The following is a 17,942-nucleotide window of genomic DNA, read 5'->3' as shown; positions in this document are numbered from 1 at the left end:
CAGTGGATATAAAAAGTCTACAGACCACTGTTAAACCAGCTGGTTGTGATGTTAAAAAAAAGAAAAAAATAAAAAATAAAAAAAAGAAACAAGGTTAAATCATATCAGAACTTTTGCACCTTTAATATAAAAATTATAACCCATGCAATGCCACTGAAATTCAAAGATATATATACAGTCAAACCAAAATTTATTCAGAGACCTTGAACATTTCATTCATTAAATCAGTTTATTCACTATAGTTTAAAAACATGGTAATAAAATATGACAAGATCTCAGTTAATCTGTGTCAGAAAAAATTAATCTTAATTATGTCAGATAACACTTAAGCAAAACATGGTCAGGTCAAAGTGTCTGTCAGGTCAAATTTTATTGGTAGTCCACTGTATGAAGAATTTTTGGGTATAATATGTCACAGTTTACTTTATTTTGCTATCCTCACTTACATAAATGAACTATAGTGTCCTGCACCCACTAGTAAAAATATATCAAAAATGTCTGAATAATTTTTGGTTTGATTGTATATTTCTTAACTAACCGACTATCTGGATGTCCAACACGGCCGTGTCGATCTGATTCTCCACTTGTACGCTCAGTTCATATTTCCCAGAATGCTTGCGTTCAGCTTTGCGGATGAACATGATGCTGTCACAATCTGAATTACGAATGCTGATGGTTTGTTCAATCGGCTGACCCTCTTTCAACCAGGTGACTTTTGGCCTTGGTTTACCCTAAAAGATAAAAGGTTTTGACATTTTTTTTTTTTTTTTTTTTTTTTTTTTTGTGAGCAGAAGGGAAGAATTTGATAAGCTTGAAGTTTGTTATCATGATCTGTTGGCTCACCACAAATGGCACGACGAGGTTGACGACTTCGCCGACCTTTCGAATGTACGTCTGCTTCAAGTGTCGAGGTATGCGAATCTTAGGAGGTTCTGTGAGATATGTGTTATTAGTTTACATTAACTAATGCATTTCAAATAGCAAAATGAAAGTGGCAGTAGGCCCTCACCGATGACCTCTTTCACCAGTATGGAGTGTTGGGTGGTGCGTGGTGCACTGGCTCCAGCAGCATTTATGGCCTTGACACGCACTAAGATCTTGCCCTCCATTGGCAGACCAGTTATAGTGTACCTCGTTTTTTCTGTCAGCTCTTTATTAGCAAGTATCCATTCGTCAGCTGTAAAATAAAGTATTGCATAAGAACAAAACCACATGAACACCCACCAATTGAAAACCACTTCTTCAAAACAAATTTAGTAATTTAACAAATCTTACTTCCTTCAATGCAGTATTCAACTTGGTACCCATCAAGTCCTGCAGCACCAATCGTGTCTGGTGGTCTCCACTTCATGGTCACAGTGGTATCTGTGACGTCATCCACCACCAGCATTGTGGGTTCACTGGTCACAGCTAGTGGGAGTTAATGAAGGTAGTAATTAGTGTTGCTGAACATTTTCAGCCAGTATTTTTGGATAATTTGTTCTAAAACAATTAGCGGAACAATTTTCATTTTTGGGTGAACTAACCCTTTAAATACACAGGGGACGATTAACTGAAACAGAACAGGTGTTAACTAATTAAAGGGTTAGTTCACCCAAAAATGAAAATAATGTCATTTATTACTCACCCTCATGTCGTTCTACACCCGTAAGACCTTCGTTCATCTTCAGAACACAAATTAAGATATTTTTGATTAAATCCGATGGCTCAGTGAGGCCTTCATAGACAGCAATGGTACTTCCTCTCTCAAGATCCATAAAGTTACTAAAAACATATTTAAATCAGTTCAGTGGTTCTACCTTAATATTATAAAGTGATGGGAATAACAAAATAACGACTTTTTAACAATATCTAGTGATGGACGATTTCAAAACACTGCTTCATTAAGCTTCAGACCTTTACGAATCAAATCACTGGTTCGGAGCGCCAAAGTCACGTGATTTCAGCAGTTTGGCAGTTTGATACGCAATCCGAATCAATGATTCGACTGAAAAGATTCATAACGCTCCGAAGCAGTGTTTTGAAATCAGCCATCACTAGATATTGTTAAAAAGTCATTATTTTGTTTTTTTGGCGCACAAAAAATATTCTCGTCGGTTTATAATATTAAGGTAGAACCACTGTACTCACATGAACTGATTTAAATGTTTTTAGTACCTTTATGGATCTTGAGAGAGGAAGTACCATTGCTGTCTATGCAGGCCTCGCTGAGCCATCGGATTTAATCAAAAATATCTTAATATTTAAGGTCTTACGGGTGTAGAACGACATGAGGGTGAGTAATAAATGACAATATTTTTGGGTGAACTAACCCTTTAAGAACCAGGGAAACTAACTCGCAAATCAGGCAGGCAAAACTTATTTTTAGGGAACAAAAAAATATTTTTTGATTAATTTGGATAACTATTCCTTTTAATCCATATAATGATGGCCACACGTGTACTTCCACACACAAACACATGTGAGAGAGGATCACCCTGGTATGTCATGAATTTCACAAGGGGTCTCATTTGTCTGGACTCTTCTATTCTCGCACAACTCATGTTTGAGCTGTGACTGAAGTAGAGACAGTATCTGATCTCATAACATAATAATCCGCAGATGATTTGGCAGCCATTATAAAGTCATACTCAGTATCTTCTAAATCTCAGGCCTCTCCTGTGGAGGTCACAGACTGAATGTTTTGGATACTGCTGTGAGCACAGCAACACCTGTCGCACAGGAGCCCAAAAGGGAACAGACAAGCTCTGGCGTCTCTGCGGTGCTTTTTGTCTTGCTTAATGGCATTTGATTAAATGATCATACTGCGTGTTATGTTGCATAATAGAGATGGCGCTCATGACATAACTGATTCGAAGAGACACAAAATCCCATTAATAATACAGATGAGCCACTTGTGTACTCACCCAGAGGAATGAAAGGCTTGGAGGGTTCACTGGGTTTGGAGGCACCAATAGCGTTAACCGCAAAGATGCGCACCTCGTACGGCACACCTTCAATCATTTTTTTGGGCTCGAAGGTGGTCTCTTTGCAAAGGTCAAAGTTCAGCCTCATCCACCGAGAGCTCTGTTTCTTCTTTCGCTCAATGAAGTATCCTATGATATATCAAAAAGAATCATGCTTTAAAGAGGAACTATTATGCTTTTTTACATTTCCAACATTCTTTAGTGTGTAATGCTGATTAGTCTGAGCATGAAAAAAGTATGCAAAGTAACAAAGCACAAAGTCCACTACAAAGGGAGTTATTCTCTACATCAGTAAGCAACTTCCTGAAACGGCTCGATTGTAGTCTTGAGTTTTCTTCCGGGAACGTACATGTCACAATATTCCAATAATATCCACAATTTTTAGATATTTCACCCAAGGCATAAGCAAATAAAAGGGGTGAGTGTTTAAACTCGCAGTTATGGTAAGGGGGCGTGGCATTTACGAAACACGCTCGAAGCGGTTGATCAATCACAACACACTGATCCAGCCAACCAATCAGAGCACACTGAGCTTTTCGGAAGAAGGGGCTTCATAGAGAGCGTAACTAAACAGAGTGTTACTGACAGACTGGGAAGAGAGGTGCTGCAACAATGCAAAATATGTGAAAAATAATGTTTTTTGAACATTCAAGCATGAAAACCTATTCTAGTAGACCCCAAAATAAAATCAAGAATTTGAAAAGGGGCATAATATGGCCTCTTTAACGTATGCATATGCATATGTTATGCTAATAAGAGCCTCAACTGCACAGCTGCATATTTAAAGGGGTCATATCATAATTTTTAAAAAATCATTTCATTTTTTTCCCCAGAGGTCTACTTATAATGCTAGTGAAGTTCTGAAAGTTACAGTATGTTTTATTTCTGTTCATTAGGGACAATTAATTCCTCATGATGACCAATTATGTAAAACAGTGTTTAAAATGCAAGCGTAATGGAGGAAATGATTTACATTTAATTTAACAATTGCTTTACATATGTTTTGTGTATTATATTAAAATAGGAAACAGTTATTTTAAATTTTAATAATATTTCACAATATCACTGTTTTTGCTGTATTTTTGATCAAATACAGCCTTTGTGACATTAAAATATAGGTAGTGTAATGAGATTACAGTTAAATTCCAAAGTGTTTTTCAAGATATCATTTGAAATAACTAAACTTAAACTTAACAGGCTTCTAAAATATAAATATGCGGTTTTTTATGCACAGGAAGTTGATTTACCAAGAATGGGGGAACCACCGTCATAGCGTGGAGGATCCCATGTCATAGTGCACCAGTCTCCACCCACATCAGTGACCATAGGGGCCTCAGGGGGATCTGGGATATCTAGATAGAAAAAAATATGATAAGATTTACATCGTATTAATGTCATCACCCAAACAAACATTGTTTTCTCAGGGGAGAGTGTCTTACCCACAACTTTGACCTTAATACTGGCCGTGTCTTCTCCAGCTTCGTTCTGAAGGACGATCTTGTAGTTTCCAGTATCTTCTCTTTCTGTGATATCAATAGTTAGGCAGGTGTGGTCTGCAAATGTCTCTGCACGAACTCGACTTCCTGTATCAAGGATGACCTGAAAACCCATTAGCCTAGTTTAATCCAGGTGTTTCTGGTATAATTTTATATTTTCTGCAGAAAAGGTTGGTCATCGCTCACCCTTTCTCCCTTCATCCACACCACTCTGGGTGCTGGTTCTCCACTGATAGGGATCTCCAGGCGGAGTTTGTTTCCGGCCACGATAATCACCGTGTTGTCCTGGACATTCAGTGCCTCTAAGTGCACCCTGGGGGGATCTGCAGAGTTGGTCCAAATGGGATTCTTTCAGAGAGTTTATTAGCATAAATACGATAAGAATCAGAGAACTTCTGGATTGTTGCTGGTACCTATGATGTGCACTTTGGCTGACAGCGTCTGTGTGTATCCCTCAGGAACAAAGGTATAATCGCCCGCATCGTGAATGGTGGAGCTCTCAATGTCGAGGCTGTGATTCCTGTAAGTTGAATATATATAGAATTTTAAGTCATCCTTCACCCCCTGGTTGAGAGCCACTCTTATAGACCATCTTGGACCTGCAACAAGAGTCACCACCTGGCCATACCAATTTAAGGTGGTCAGGATGGTTTTTGGACCATGATGGCTGGTCGATTAGCTACTGACCAGCTTAGACCAGTCAGAAACCAGCTACCATGTTCTACAGCTACTAGCTTAAGCTTAATTTTTCCACAGGGGGCTCCAGTTGATAGAGTTCTAATTTTAGAAATGGTGGGAATATTTTCTTCACATGTTTATAAAATATTTCTGTGCGGTATATGAGCTGATAAGCTGGTATGATTGAGATTTAATATTGAACAAATAAGTTGGCATACTTGAGTTTGTGAAAAATGCTGATACGGTCATTAGGCTGGATCAGCTGGCCATTCTTGTACCAGCGGCCCGGGACATTTCCAGGGTAAATCTCACAGTTCAATTTAAGAGGCTGACCCAACAACACTGTCATACTCTGTAGATCCATTAAAATCTTCAGAGGCTTCACTGAATCATCCAATGGCATGTAACAGGAAGGAAAACAAAGGGAAAAGATTTAAATGAACAGGAGAGAAAGAGATGAAACAAAGATGCTATTGATGCTCTCAAAAAGCAAAATTATCATACGGTCAACTTGAACGTGAGCCTGAGAGGTGCCCCCGGTGGCCATCAGGGAGTAGGTGCCAGTGTCGTCCTTTGAGGCGTCGTCAATGATCAGCCAGTGTCGGGTACCCTCACTTTTCACACGGTACCGAGACCGCACTCCTGTGGGAACCTCCACTCCATTCTTCATCCTTTACCAGACAGTCAGCAAAATAGGTCAAGCTTTGTTACTCATTTTGCTTTTTGTGTCACACCCAAAAATCAGGTAAATCACCTTAAATCTCCATCACACATACCATTTAACTTTTGCTCCTTCCTCAGACACCTCACACTCCAGTTCAATTCTCTCATTCACTGTGGTTTTTACGGGCTCTAGCTCTTTCACTATGTTCACAGGCAGTTCTATAGGAGGACCCAAAGAGACCAGGATTATATCATCAATCATTGGGACACAGTGTTTGGGAAAGTTGTTATAAACCAGTCATTACTGATCAATTCCATCACGTTCAAGTATAAAATCGTCTGGTAAGGTGGACGTACCTTTCACAAACAGTTCAGTGGTGCACTTCTCTTCTCCTGCAGAAACTGAGTAGGCAGCATCATCGCTTGTCTGACAGTTGTTAATAACCATTATCCGTTGAGTGCCTTTGTGCTCAAAGATATACCTGCACAGTCAATTCATTAGTTACTGAAAGTTAACATTTCAAAGGCTAATTTTACTTGACTTGACAGATGTTCCTTAACTTTACATTATTAGGTAACAGTACCGAAGTGGTAAGTCATTTATGGCACGATCAGTTATATATTGACAGGAGGATTGTCAAGCAAAATATTTGGGTGTTGTGTCAAAAACTTTTAGCAATAAAGCAGATCTATCTATCGATCTATCAATCTATCTATCGATCTATCCATTGATCCATTGATCTATCTATCTACATACAACATGACACTTAAACCATCAGAACAGATCCATACAGCAGAAATGAGGACACTCCTTTGGTTCAGATATACAAGACAGTCCTGAGGACTGGCTGACTTACTTCCTATTACTTTATGGTGAACAGAGGAGCCAGAACAGCCGGAGCACAGGATGGAGTAGGTGGAATTGGAGGTTATAGCAGACAGGTGGGATCACCATTGCATAACAGACAGAAAGGATAGATAGACATCATGCCTAGATCAAACAGGGCTGGAAGAGCTATTAGTGTTACAGTTACATAGAGAGAGGGAGAGAGAGGGAAAGAGAAAAGGTGGAAGAAAAAAAAAAGAGAGTCCCCTAAAAAGCAGGGAATCCTGGGATGAACATCATTGAAGATAAGCAACCAGAAAACTGCACGGACCACCCAAATGGCTTTAATTGAATTGCTTTTACAAAGAAAAGTGGGTTAAAATATACGCTAATTTTCAAATAAATTGTTAATGTTTTGAAAAGAAGATTTCAACAAAGAAATACACATAGTTCTACATAATTGTCCTTTACAATTACTAACAAATTAAACAACAGAAATGCCATTACATATATAAACTATACACTTGAGTTTATGTACTTCTTGCAGAATTTGTAAGATGTTTAGCATTTTAAAAAATAATATAGAGATAAAATCTTAAAAATAAGATCATAATTTTTTTAGCACTTTAATACACATTATTACAAAATAATATTTTTCTTGTGGAATATATGCAAAAATGTATTATGACAAATCGGTGCAGTACTAAATAAAAAATAAATAAATAATAAAAATATATATATATAAATAAAATATATTTGTACAGTATCATAAGAGATAAATATATGCATTTAATGTACAAAATTCAGGTAGCTTTTGCAACTCTATTAAAGTCCTGTGAAGGTGGTGGTGCCTTTTTCCTGTACAGTTTCCTGTTGTTAATTACTCATTGTACACTACATTTAAAACTTCAAATGTAGCTCAAGAGCTTCACATTGGCCTTCACTCACATAACGTCCTTTAAACATTTCTGGAAGTTATCATAAGGCACAGATTAATGTTTTAAGAACGTTGTGTGTTTGCCAGGTATGAAATGCTGATGGTTCACTTGTGTATGTGTGTGTAGCATGTGCGGAGGGTGTGTTTCTGCGTCACCTGTGACCAGCAAGCCAAAGAACATAATAAATGAAGGTTTTTTAAACAGGTTGGCTTTGGTTTCATATGAGCGTGTTTCTGAATGTAGTTCATGTAAGAGCATGTAAGAATAGGAGGTGACATACTTTGGAGTAGGGCGAATCTCTTGTCCGTTCTTGTACCATTTTAACTCCACAGTCGGGTCAGCAAGGTCCACAACTAACCGGATCTTTCCGCCTTTGTCCACCTGGTATGCAGGTTCCAGTCTCTTGGCAAATGCTGCAGTGGAAAATGAATTCAGGTGAATAACAGTGTTTCAAGAGAAGAAATTGGGTATGTGGCATTTTCAAAACTAAAACTATAATTTAAAGGGTTAGTTCACCCAAAAATGAAAGTTGGGTCATTAATTACTAACCCTCATGTCGTTCCAAACCCATAAGACTTTCGTTCATCTTCGGAACACAAATGAACATATTTTTAATGAAATATGAGAGATTTCTGTACCTCCATTGACAGCCTACGCAACTACCACTTTGACGCTTTAAAAGTTCATTAAGAGATCAAACTAATCCATATGAATTGAACGGTTTAGTCCAAATTTTCTGAAGAGACTCAATCACTTTATATGATGAACAGATTGAATTTAGGCTTTTATTTACATATAAACACTGATCAGCAAACATAAACAGAAACTCAACCGAATCTGCTTGACGCACGAGAACAAACCTCATTGGTTCTTGCAGAAGCTCAAACATGCTTGAGCTTCTGTTTACCACAACTGATGTGTGAGTTGATGAATGTTTATATGTGAATAAAAGCCTAAATTCAATCTGTTCATCATATAAAGCAATCGAGTCTCTTCAGACAATTTAAACCGCAAAATTCAAATGGATTAGTTTTACGATCTCTTTATGAACTTTTTGAAGCGTCAAAGTGGTAGTTGCTTAGGCTGTAAACGGAGGGACAGAAATGTCTCAGATTTCATTAAAAATATGTTCATTTGTGTTCGGAAGATGGACGGAAGTCTTACGGGTTTGGAACAACATGAGGGTAATTAATGACAGAATTTTCATTTTTGGGTGAACTAACCCTTTAACAATCTGAACTGAATACTGTACATTATCAATCTAACAAAGGTTAAATTAGCACCTTCGCTCTTTTTCTCTTCCTTTTTGGTTTTCTTCAGTCTTTTCAGAAGGCCTCTGAGATCGGTGATGCCATACATAAAAGCAATCTTCTCATATTCATCAGGTCGGGCGTTTTTCAAAATCTCCCACACGTCCACCTCAGGAGTTTCCTCTTGCTTGTGCTCCCTGACATCACAGAGCAGTAACACAGTATGAGGTCAAAGGTCATGGCTAGGGCTTTCTCAACATGTGTTGAGGAACCAGATTGCTATGTACTAGGGATATTCATAGGTTTTAATATGATTTTCCACTATTATCCTCCTTATTTCTAGTTCCTCAAGACATGTCACACAAAGAGATGGGCTGCTAAATCCCTGCTATGTCATTGGTGATCTGTTACAGGGAGAGATGTCTCACTAGTTTTTAGCTACACGGTGGATCACATGATCAAGGAAAGGATGGTACTGTGTTTATGATTGGGGAAACGAATTTAGTGAGGAGCTACTACTATTCAATTTCTTTATGATTGGAAAGGATAAGTGAAAAAGTCAGTGAAAAGGGGAGAACATTGGGTTATCATGTGGTTAACACATGATCGTGCTCATGATGGATGTACTAATTTTCTAAAAATGTATTTTGATTGTAATTTGATTCAATGTATTATAATGTAAACTATATTAGGAAGATTTATAATTAGAGCTGTCAATGTAAAATGAATTTAGTGCAGGTCTCAGAATGTATTATTAAATATTTTAACTGTTTTAACTTGATTTGGAATAAAGACCAGCAAAGTAAAAAGAGCAACAACAAAAAATATGAACATAATTTCATAAATAGCCAATGACGTAAGTGTTTTTTAAATTTTTTTTATTGTTGGTCTATTTGATTGATATAGAAGTAAATAAACCAACATTAAAAATATGCAGAAAGAACATAATTATTAAGATAGATTGATTGATTGAATGATTGTTTGATTTCAATCAACAGCCCTAATTATAATCCTTAATTCATTAATAGTAATCTATTGACTCTGTCCTGTAGTTTAAACTGTACCCATCTCTTTGTAGGAGTCCTATTTAAACTGTCAGTGTAGTTGTTTTCTTTTATATTAGAGTTAGAAGTCAGGGTTTATTAGGAGTGAATATTGTTGTTATACATGATCACAGTCGTTAAACATGATCAGGGTGTGAGAGTTAAATTAGTAATCATCAGCTTTTGTCATTCAGCCCTCTTCTTACACAGACATTTCCCTGAATGTCCGGAAGTAACATTATTATTTTCATGTTTTAATGTGTGTTTCAACAAGTCTGTAGTTGCTCAGGCAAGTATTAAGAACACCGAAGGTTTGCAGTTGCAGTTGTGTGTCTTGTTTCTCGAGTATAAATCAAGATTCCATTAACAAAAGTAGCGATAACACTATTTCACAGCTTCATGTAGAAGTGCTCCACCAACAACTCGTAAATGAATGGAAAATGTGCCCTTTTCATCAGGTTCTGAATACTAAAGGGTTGTTTCCATCATTCCTGAGCGTTGCTGAATCTTTAATGAATGCTGTCTTTAAATAAAGTGTTACCAGACTACAGTAGGCCAACACTCTTGCTTATACAGTTCCTGTTCAGGTCATGCTTGGGAAGCTAAAGGATTATGATACTTACCAGTGATAACGTCTAATCGTTTAATAACCTACGATACTAACCTGCCGTGTCTGAATGTGTGGGGAAGAAAAAGAGACAAGCCAAGATAATTTTCTTACTTTTTTCTCCATTATGCAGGAGTGTAACTTCTGTTAAATAGGTATAACAACAAAATACTAAAGCCAAACCTCACAAAAAAGAGGCAAAACTCCAAAAATAAGTTTGTGTGAATGATGATGTTTTGTTTGCGTCCAGTTTTTCCTTTATGTTGGCAACAAATACACTTGCACTTAATCATATGCCAAAATGTGTATCAATAATAACAATAATGGCACATAAATATTGTTTTCCACATTACAGGATGGTTAAATATTTTAAGGGCAGAGTAGTTGCTTTTTTCGCAGTGAATGACATGAGGAAATAATTCATATATTAAAGATATTGTTGGATTTTAACAGTGTAAAAGAAGGATTGAAGAAAAAGTCACCCCTATCAGGGCTTAAGGGAAAAAAAGGTCCAAAAAACAAGAAAGAATTGGTCCCCTGTGGGGGACAGACTGGAGTTCTCACCTATGTTTGAGAAGCCCACTAAAGTCAAGCTCGCCTGCATCGTCCTGGCCTTCACTGCTGTTGTTCACAAGAGATTAATGGAAATTGAATCAGAAAAGTCACAAACATCAGAATCAAACAATGCTAAAAGAACAACGCAAGAGCCTGCAATCTCTGCATTCAAACGAATGCAGGATTGAGGTGTACACAAGAACCTTTCGCTTTGCGGCCGAGTACCAAAGCACTGGCGTTAGGCGAACTGATTTGTGCACAAACTACCAAGGGTGGTCCTAGTGGTCTCATGACTGATTCTTCCAATGTTACTTTGGGAGAACAGTATGAGCTTGGATAGTTTGCGTTGCTTTCTGACACATTGTTGGGGTGGAAGTTCCCAGTGCAAGCGTTGGCCTTTAAACAAGTTCAACACATTCGTTTGGTTGGTTTGGTCGACGGGTTGATTTGGTGGTAAATATATTTGACAAAATGGTTAACTGAGAACTTTCTGGTAATCCAGCCCTTCATCAAACCATGTTTATACATAGGTTTGTTGAGGCTTACTGGAACAGAAGTCCGTGTTTTAATTGATTAAACATTCACAGAGAAGATCTTACACTTCTGGCACTGTAATGCATCATTTATGCTGGAAAAGAATATTTTATGTTTTTAAAAGTCAAGTAGGATTTACTTTACTTTTACTTTTCATTCTGAATATATATATATATATATATATATATATATATATGTGTGTGTGTAATTTCACCTATTTCACCTTTATGTGCTACAAAGAAAATAAACTACATAATAAGAATTTAGAAATTTATATTTTATAATGATTAATTATAAATCTTACTAAACAGCACTTTAAAAAAAAAAAAAAATCAGCCATTTTGCTGAAAATATCTATACATTTCTTTTAATAAAACATTATTTTGGGGGAGGATGTTCCCCCTTTACCTTCTTTTGAAAGCTGAGCGAATATCAATGCTCTGAGAACCCTCTGGGACTTCTGAGAAGAAAAAAGAAAGAAAGTAAAAAATTGATGAAATACGATAAAGGGATAAAATGTACACTATAAAAGTTTGAGGTCTGTAAGATTTTATTTTTTTTCTCCCTGCAGTCTCTGCATTTATTTATTTATTTTTTAAAATAGATTAAAAAGAAATATTGTGAAATATTATTACAATTTAAAATAAATATTATAAAAATTATATTATAAAAATGATTCTAATATACTGATATGCTGCTCAAGAAACATTTGTTTATCAATGTTGAAAATAGTTGTGCTAAATAATTTTTCTGAAATCCTTGATATATTGTTTTCAGGATTCTTTGATGAGTAGAAAGTTCAAAAGAACATCATTTATTTGAAATAGAACTCTTTTGTAACATTATAAATGTCTTTAATGTCACTTTTGGACAATTTTGATGTGTCCTTGTTAGATAAAAGTTTTTCTTTCAGAAAAGAAAAAATCTCAAGGACCCAAACGTGGTAGTGTACATTTCTTTGAAAGTGTTTGTTGTGTTCAATCAGAAAACAAACCTTTGACCTCCAGGTCAAAAGAGCAGCTATCAAATTTGTCTTTGTAGCTGACCTCACATCTGTAATTCCCTGCATAGTTCTCCTTCGCCTTAATGATGTGCATCTCAAAGGTGTGAATCTACAGCAACGGGGAAACAATGGCAACTATTGCTTAGAGAATAGGAAAGTTATGCAAATGCTTCTTTACAATACGTTGGTTGAGCGGGATCACCTTGGAAAAGCGATCGAAAGATTCTTTAAGCTGCAGGTGCTTCCCAGTCTTGCTAGCCAGATCCATCCACTTGCCCTTGAACCACTTAATGGTTGGTTTACGAAGCAAGTCTTTGGCCTCCACCTTCGCAACAAAGGTGATGTCTCCACCTTTCAAACAACAAAATAAAACATACTGCAGTTGTGTTTGTTGAATAAACATTGTGAGTTCCTAAAGATGTGCATAAGAGCTTAAAGTGCCTCTATTATGCTATTTTAAAGGTCTACTGCAATAGATTTGCATGCATCCAACGTCAAAAAACACATTAAGTTCACACTCATAACATGCATTGCACAAGTCTACTCTGCTCTGATTGGCCAGATGGCTCAGTCTGTTGTGACTGGACTACTGCTTAGCATGTGTCAGAAACAAAAAGTCTATCACCACATCTAAATTTCATCTCAGGAGGCTTCCACAGCACTTGTATACACAGGGAAATGAATAGTAACAATGGTGTTGGTTTTATTGTATCAATTTTGAGTCCTCATCCTTTGGAAGTGCATGCAAAGTGGATTAGCTTTTGCAGTGCAGAAAACAGCTTCTTCTCGACATGTTGACAACACGAAACCAGGACTCAGCTACAACTTATTTTTGAGGGCGGATCAAAGTAGACATGTTTACTGACAGCCAATAAAGGCTATAGGTAGGCACTATGCAAATTTGTTACAAACCTACATAGGTATGTGCAGGAAGTACTGATGACTCGTTTCAGGCAAATCAGAATTGGTTCTTTCTTTTGGGAGAAAATAACTCCATTTATGTCATGACAACTCTCTGAGTGTTTGGCATGGTAATGAGTATGACAATGTTGTAAGTTTGGTCTTGGCGGAACAGATCTGATACGCTGCTGCTGTTGGTTATTGCTGCTGCTGCAGAGCAAGTAAGGGACTTGCTACTGCCAATACATACAGGACATGCTGCTGTGAGCAAGCAAGACATGCTGCTGCTGTACAATATAGCATACATGAATTACTCATAGCAGATCTATACAGGTGGAGCTGGGGAAGGCGAAGGGTTTCTGTAAACATGCTGCAAACTGCTACACAAATTCTGACCAAGTATTTGAAGGTTGAGCAGCGAGCTCATTGGCTACTGATACAACAGGAACCAATCAGCTGTTCCCTATAGAGATTGATGTGATAGCAAGCAGGTTGAGTTAAAGGATTAGTTCACTTTGAAATGAAAATTAGCCCAAACTTTACTCACCCTCAAGCCATCCTAGGTGTATATGACAATCTGAGAAATATTAATAAATATCCTGACGCATCCGAGCTTTATAATGGCAGTGATAGGGTTCAATGAGTATGAGCTGAACAAAGTGCTTCCATCCACATCCATCCATCATAAACGTGTACTCCACACGGCTCCGGGGAGTTAATAAAGGCCTTCTGAAGCGAAGTCGAATATCGAGCTTGCGCCAGACTGCCTTCCGTATACAAGTTACGAAGAAAGTGTAAACTGGCGTCATGTCAATTACACTTTTTCCATAAGTTGAATAGGGAAGGCGCATGACGTAGCGTAAGCTTTGTGAACTGCAAGAGGTTTACACTTTCTGCGTACGTTGAATACGGAAGGCGGTCTGGCGGAAGCTCGATATTTGACTTCTTAACTTGTTTAAATATGGATATTTTTTTACACAAACGCATCGCTTCGCTTCAGAAGGCCTTTATTAACTCCCCGGAGCCATGTGGAGCACATATTTATGATGGATGGAAGCACTTTGTTCAGCTCATACTCACTGAACCCTATCACTGCCATTATAAAGCTCGGATGCGTCAGGATATTTATTAATATTTCTCTGATTGTCTTCGTCAGAGTTTCATGACTGAACTTTTTATTTATCATGCACATTGATCTTTGAAACTTTGCAGACCTTTTACATTCACAAGCAGCTATACAACGCATTACATGAAAGGTACTATTCGAAAAAGCATAATAGGGGCACTTTAAGAATGAACAGGAGCGGGAATAAAGCTGGATTTACTGACCTACAGTGATGGAGCCACTCTGGGGCTTTTCAATCAACAGAGTCGAGAGCGGCTGAGATTCAATCTGTTTTTCAATTTCCTCAGGAGGCTGTCCATCCCCCAGAGACCACACTGATCATTTAGGAGAAAGAATACATTTATCCCACTCATACATTTTTGGCAGCTTTATAATAACTTTCATTTTCATGAACATATTATATGTAATACTTATTAGATAATTAGTGCACTTTGAAATTTTAATATTAATGCCCATATATATAAATATATTTGAATATAAATATTTTTAAATGACTTAATGAAAGTTATTATAAAGTGTTTTAAATCCATATATCTTGCAATCAACCAATTGCCTGAACCGACACACATAAGTACTCAACAAACACACAGTGACACATCGTCATCACACATTGCTGCCACAAAGCAACATGGAAAGCATAAAGACACTGAACAATGACCTTTAAGAGGGAAAAGAGAGAATCAGTTAACATATGTGAATATACATTGTGTTGCAATATCATTTCGAAAAAATATTCTGATTGCTCAATGAGATTTCACACATGTTTTAGTCAATGATCAACGATGAGATTAAATCTTGTATACATAAAAATATAAACTGTGCCATTTATTTTCCCATGGAGTACGAAAAAGCAGATGATCTCCAAAACCCCTCCAGTTTCTTTCAAAATGGGGTTTGGGATTCTTACACTGCTCTTGCCAAATGTATACATTTACCAGTTCCATTTGGCTGTCCATTGCGGGAAAATGAGGCACTGAAAGCATCTTAAGATGCTTTGACCTATTCCGGCCTTTGTTTCTAGTTTATAGGGATCAGTTAAAGCGTCTACTGTAGTTATAGAATTACCTGAGTCTTTTCTCCCCCTGGTTGACTCAGGGTCGCTATCATCTAAACAGAGACAGAGAGAAATTTACAGCATATTATAAGAAATAGTACTGTAAAGTCCATTGCGGCCAACACACTGTAACACACAATTCCACGTATAAAACATGAACTGAAAGCAGGAACAGATTGTTAATATCATGCGTCATTCCGTACATGTTCAAATGTCTTTTCAGGAATCATTATGCTTGATTGCCTTTAAAAATATTTGTATATTTACATACAACTATTATCATGAAAAATATTATATTTTAGTAATGCTTTATGTCGTAAGAAATATGTTTTATGGTGACATAAAAGAGAGAATTTCCAGCAATATATCTATTTATGTTGCAATGGTGCACTGGAAGTAAATGTAAATTCACAGGGCAATGATCTCTGTCTGCTATAAATAACCTCATTAATCCTGAACCTATTTGCTCAAATGAACAGATTCACATATAATCTAAAAATAAACCTCTGGATCGAGAGTAATGAGGGCATTCATTAATAAAAGACTCTTACTAGGAAGGTCAATAGAAAGTTTCTTGGGTATGCTGCCATTCTCTGCGAAAGAAAACAAAATATTATTTATATTGAGTATCTGTTTTGCCAAGGTAAAGGTTGTTTATAAGCCTAACACAGTTTAATGAAGAAAAAATTCAATTTAATAAAATGTAGCATACTTTGATAGATTAAGCTTTTTTTATAATTCGTGTTTCCTTTTACTTTACTATAAATTTAAACCATCATTAAAATATTGTATTATATGCAAAAACTTTATGCATGTTTCTACAAGCATAGACATGATCAAATGTCTTCTGCAACTCTTCCTTTATATAGATATGATTATATATTATATAAAGGGTCTAAATGCTTGTAGGAGTCAGGCAAAAATCACAAATGTTAAGTGCATATGTTTTTGCATACATGCTTTCTTTGCAAGTTTCAACTATATAGAGCCATAAATATCAATCTTTAGCACAACCTTTAGCTTGTTTTATAACTGAACTACACTGACATGATCATAGCAACAACATTAGTAAAAAACAACAGTGATTTGATGAGGATGGGTCATCATGGCTACCAACCTGCTGGAGGTGGAGGTGATGGGGTGCTGGCGGTGACATCATCATCTTTATCTGAAATAAAGGTGTGATTGACACATACACCCACCTATCACTGAACTCCATTTCCAGCCGTAGACCAAACACAGCATGCATTTTCACAGTCAAACATGAACTTTAAATTCACCATGAACCCGCTTATAAATAAAAGATGGAATGCTGAGAATGTTTGCACATGTTTTTGACAAGCATGAGATGAATGATATGTGACTATATTGTAGTTGTGTATACGTGTGTGAGGATGAAGTGCGATGAGTGTTTTTTGCAAGACAGAAGCAGTATGTATATAACCACATGCTTATCTGATGGCCCACCAGGCCATGAAGCAACACACATGTGGATGGAAGGAAGTGTGAGGTTATATTTTGGCTTCGGTGAAACCCATTATTTTGCAATACACAAAGAAACTATTGCAGAAGATTCATTTTGTTGTTACATGAACAGATTTAATCTTCAGCAACTCGTCTGTACTTAAGTACTTGAAAAAGCCACATCATTAAAGCTTCAGAAAGCACAGTGATGCTCAAAAGCACATATACACACATCTCCACACAAAACGCACATTGACTGATACTTCTCTGTGTCTTCCATTGGCATACCTTTTAATGGGGTAACTATTGTCTTAGCAGACTTCTTCATTGAAGGTGCTGATCAGTATAAATTCAAATGTTAGAAGACACACAAATACAAACAGACTACTTATAAACTAGATTACAACGTCTTAGTCTGGACTTTTCTTACTCTTTTTGGACTTGCTCTGGGATTTACATCACACACATGCATGCTAAAGGACACATATCTTACAGGCACTGTCAGTACAGAGCTTAAAAGATTACAGAAAGTGCAATTATGTAACATTTGCAACCTATAGTTGTAAAAAAAAAAAAAAAAAAAAAAAGGATTTTTGATAAGAATTTGATGTGAAGGACTTTCCTGTACAGGTAAAGTGAGAGAAACCTTTGAGACTTTGCATGCTAGTGAGAGATCTGGTAAGATACAGATACACCTAGGTCAAAACATGTGGTGCTGTTATAACATTACAGATTAGTTTTACATTAATCAACATCCATATAGGTGAAAGTGTATCCAAGTTAGCCCAAAGGCTCATTTTTATTGGCTGTCCCTTTGCCTGATGTTATTAGAAAATAAG

General features: G+C 36.8%; 2 protein-coding genes across 2 annotated transcripts in view; one reads left to right on the top strand and one right to left on the bottom strand.

Annotated features, from left to right (window-relative positions):
* Window positions 1–9,035, top strand: part of gnptab (N-acetylglucosamine-1-phosphate transferase subunits alpha and beta) — a 55,291-nt gene extending 46,256 nt beyond the window's left edge. Inside the window, exons 21-22 of the mRNA XM_051889994.1 lie at window positions 7,960–8,034; window positions 8,888–9,035. Coding sequence (XP_051745954.1) covers window positions 7,960–8,010 — 51 coding nt within the window. The 3' untranslated portion in view covers window positions 8,011–8,034; window positions 8,888–9,035. The remainder of the gene's footprint in view (window positions 1–7,959; window positions 8,035–8,887) is intronic.
* mybpc1 (myosin binding protein C1) overlaps window positions 1–17,942 on the bottom strand; it is a 40,294-nt gene that overhangs the window by 11,536 nt on the left and 10,816 nt on the right. The window contains exons 5-28 of the mRNA XM_051889998.1: window positions 16,757–16,807; window positions 16,191–16,232; window positions 15,651–15,692; window positions 14,789–14,899; window positions 12,762–12,910; window positions 12,551–12,668; window positions 11,965–12,016; window positions 11,032–11,088; window positions 8,851–9,014; window positions 7,848–7,980; window positions 6,661–6,669; window positions 6,161–6,285; window positions 5,917–6,022; window positions 5,645–5,811; window positions 5,359–5,524; window positions 4,876–4,982; window positions 4,649–4,785; window positions 4,406–4,565; window positions 4,214–4,318; window positions 2,907–3,095; window positions 1,276–1,410; window positions 1,010–1,177; window positions 844–932; window positions 539–731 (exon numbers count right to left, since the gene is read on the bottom strand). Of these exons, the coding sequence (XP_051745958.1) occupies window positions 539–731; window positions 844–932; window positions 1,010–1,177; window positions 1,276–1,410; window positions 2,907–3,095; window positions 4,214–4,318; window positions 4,406–4,565; window positions 4,649–4,785; window positions 4,876–4,982; window positions 5,359–5,524; window positions 5,645–5,811; window positions 5,917–6,022; window positions 6,161–6,285; window positions 6,661–6,669; window positions 7,848–7,980; window positions 8,851–9,014; window positions 11,032–11,088; window positions 11,965–12,016; window positions 12,551–12,668; window positions 12,762–12,910; window positions 14,789–14,899; window positions 15,651–15,692; window positions 16,191–16,232; window positions 16,757–16,807 (2,775 nt within the window). The remainder of the gene's footprint in view (window positions 1–538; window positions 732–843; window positions 933–1,009; window positions 1,178–1,275; window positions 1,411–2,906; window positions 3,096–4,213; window positions 4,319–4,405; window positions 4,566–4,648; window positions 4,786–4,875; window positions 4,983–5,358; window positions 5,525–5,644; window positions 5,812–5,916; window positions 6,023–6,160; window positions 6,286–6,660; window positions 6,670–7,847; window positions 7,981–8,850; window positions 9,015–11,031; window positions 11,089–11,964; window positions 12,017–12,550; window positions 12,669–12,761; window positions 12,911–14,788; window positions 14,900–15,650; window positions 15,693–16,190; window positions 16,233–16,756; window positions 16,808–17,942) is intronic.

This window comes from Ctenopharyngodon idella, chromosome 4 (genome assembly GCF_019924925.1).
Source record: "Ctenopharyngodon idella isolate HZGC_01 chromosome 4, HZGC01, whole genome shotgun sequence".
Lineage (NCBI taxonomy): Eukaryota > Metazoa > Chordata > Actinopteri > Cypriniformes > Xenocyprididae > Ctenopharyngodon > Ctenopharyngodon idella.
This window is presented reverse-complemented; position numbering and strand designations above follow the sequence as displayed.